The sequence below is a fragment of the Musca autumnalis genome, unplaced genomic scaffold (genome assembly GCF_047663935.1).
Source record: "Musca autumnalis isolate F117 unplaced genomic scaffold, ASM4766393v1 scaffold_4, whole genome shotgun sequence".
Taxonomy (NCBI): domain Eukaryota; kingdom Metazoa; phylum Arthropoda; class Insecta; order Diptera; family Muscidae; genus Musca; species Musca autumnalis.
The window spans coordinates 49,864,477-49,867,449 of record NW_027411977.1 but is presented as its reverse complement, the minus strand read 5'-3'; the positions used below and the strand labels follow the sequence as shown (position 1 = coordinate 49,867,449).

The following is a 2,973-nucleotide window of genomic DNA, read 5'->3' as shown; positions in this document are numbered from 1 at the left end:
ATTAATAACAATCATCCTGAGAATACTCATATTTTTCAATAATCCGATTAACTATTTTATAATTGAGCTTACGTTATTTTTTACATTATCTATTTGAAAATCATGTAGTGTAAAAATGTTACAATACATTAACATCAGTTTCAACCTATTAAATGATTTCGTTCGTATTGTGGGCTGTTTAACAATAAACTAATCTCATAGAAATTCTATATAATACATAGATTAATTGTAAAAAAACTTAAAATCCAACAAAAATGATTAGAATTATTATTGGCATATCACTGGTAGCAGTCGTGAGGGCAAGTCGTTATGAATTTGTTTTCTATAATCAAGACATTTTTGAAAACTGTCCTCAAATTCTAGGCAATAAAGCCTTACACGATTTGATGAATATGAGCGAAATAACGTTCGAGTTATTTGAAGGTTATTTAAGTGTTGTTGGAAATGCAACCCTGGTTTGGGAAGGCGTTGAACCAACCGATCGTGTACAGGTACGTTGAAATGGATTTTACAAATGGACTTATCATATTATTTTATATGCTCGTATTTACCTAGGGAAAAGGAGAACTTTACAAATTTCAACGTGGAACATGGCAAGTTACACCCTTATCAATGGTTATAAGTGATTTCTGTAAAGTTCAATTTGATCCCAAAACAATGTGGTATCAACATTGGGGACAACATATACCTTTGGATGAACGTAAATGTATTAATACACGAGGGGTATGTGACATTATGTGGGTATTAAAAATTACTGTCATTAATGTATTTTTTTTTTCTTGCGCAGCATACATACCATTTTGAACCATTTAATGTTGATACAATTTTCGACTATCCAATGAATATCGAAGGTCGTCATAAGATAATTTTCGAATTGATGGCATACGACCAATGGAATAAACGACGACCAAAAACAATTTGCATACAAGTTGTGGGTGAAATAATAAAAGTAAAATAAAGACAACTTTCGAAAGAATACAAATCTTGGAAGCCTTTACGTTAAATATTCATTTTGTATTCGTGAAATATGTACCAGTATTTCGTAGTTGCCTGCTGAAGCAGTAGTTGCAAAAAAAAACGTGGTTGGTGTTAATATTTGGAATAAGCAATTATGAGTGTTGTTTAACCCACTTAACCCACTTAGCGCCGAGATTTTTAAGCATTATTTAATTTTTTTCTCTAAAATGTATAGTTTTCCTGTAATCGGGCCTTCTAAAACTGCTAAAAAAGTTGAAGGGTAAAATAGGTCAATTCTTACATGCCAATCCCTTTATTTTTGATGGAGAAAATACTCTTACTACATTCCTAACAAATCCTTAAATTTATATGAATGTAAACTTATATGGCATATTCCAATTTTTTCACCAAAACCCGAAAATTACAAAAATTCGATTTTTTGAATTGCTTGGTTGTAGGCCAAATACGTGGAAATACATAGGCCAAATGAAACTATATCAGCGTGGAATGACAGATAACTAGACAGCGGAATCCTATGCAAATGCATATATGGTTACGGTGGTCGTAGAGAAAATCTGATTAGACAGCAACTCGTTTTATCACAAAATAACACGAGTTAGGCCCAAAAATTTTTGCATATTTTGCATATCGTGCATATTTTTACATATTTGCATAAAATGAGCATATGCAAAAATATATACAAGGATTTGTGGTCTGAAAATCCTACCGAAATGGCTGAAATTTGGTATGACACTTTATGACTTCGGGTGTGACACTTTACCACTGAAAATTGTCCACGTCTTCATATAGCCCCCATAGAACGGTAACTCCCAATTTCCGATATTTTGAAGGTTGTGGCCTCAACATCACACATAAATGACTGACATTTTCTATAAAGTCTTCGTTGTGGGTATAAAACTTTTCACCTGAAATTTGGCGGTATAGGTCCACGTCTTCATATAGCTCTCATAGAACGGTACCTCCCGATTTTCGGTGTTTTGAAAGTTGTAGCCTCAATATCCCATCGAAATTACTGGAATTTGGTATTTAGTCTTCGTTGAGGGGTATAAAACTTTCCACCTGAAATTTCTCGGTATAGGTTCACGTAATCATATAGCCCCCGGATTACTGCTATTTTGAAGGTTGTGGTCTCAATATCCCTCCGAAATGGCTGAAATTTGGTATTAAGTCTTCCTTGGGGGTATAAAACTTTCCACCTGAAATTTCTCGGTATAGGTTCACGTCTTCATATAGGTCCCATAGAACGGTACCTCCGGATTACTGGTATTTTGAAGGTTGTGGCCTCAATATCCCTCCGAAATGGCTGAAATTTGGTATTAAGTCTTCCTTGGGGTATAAAACTTTCCACCTGAAATTTTTCGATATGGGTCCAGGTCTTCATATAGCCCCCATAGAACGGTACCTCCGGATTTCGGGTATTTTAAAGGTTGTGGTCTCAATATCCCTCCGAAATGTCTGAAATTTGGTATTAAGTCTTCCTTGGGGGTATAAAACTTTTCACCTGAAATTTGTCGGTATAGGTCCACGTCTTCATATAGCCTCCATAGTACGGTACCTCCCGATTTCCGGTATTTTGAAGGTTGTGGCCTCAATATAACGCCAAAATGGCTGAAATTTTGTATTAAGTATTCCTTGGGGGTAAACAACTTTCCACCTAAAATTTGTCGGTTTAGGTTCAGGTCTTCACCCAACGAAGAACGATATCTCCCGATTTTCGGTATTTTGAAAGATGATGCTGTGGTTATACATTTCTATTCTTTATTGACTTGTCTAAAAAGAATTTTAAACAGAAAAATTGTACATACAAACATTTTTGTACCTATTATTGAAATATTTATTGCATAAGAAAATATGTAAAATGCATAAATTTTGCATATGCAAAAATTTATGCATTTTGCACAATTTAATCAAGAGCCAAAAATATGCCCATTTGACATGAATCGGACCAAAAATAGGGGTTGCATAAAATTCCGCTGTCTACAGATAACAGACAAT

The 2,973-nt window shown here is 34.4% G+C and overlaps 1 protein-coding gene across 1 annotated transcript; it reads left to right on the top strand.

Moving 5' to 3' along the window:
- The first annotated feature begins 237 nt into the window (after positions 1–237).
- LOC141402804 (uncharacterized) lies at positions 238–1,002 on the top strand. The gene is made up of 3 exons (XM_073984757.1): positions 238–491; positions 556–723; positions 788–1,002. Exons 1-3 carry the CDS (start codon positions 255–257, stop codon positions 956–958), a joined length of 576 nt encoding a protein of 191 aa, XP_073840858.1. The 5' UTR covers positions 238–254; the 3' UTR covers positions 959–1,002.
- The last annotated feature ends 1,971 nt before the right edge of the window (positions 1,003–2,973 follow it).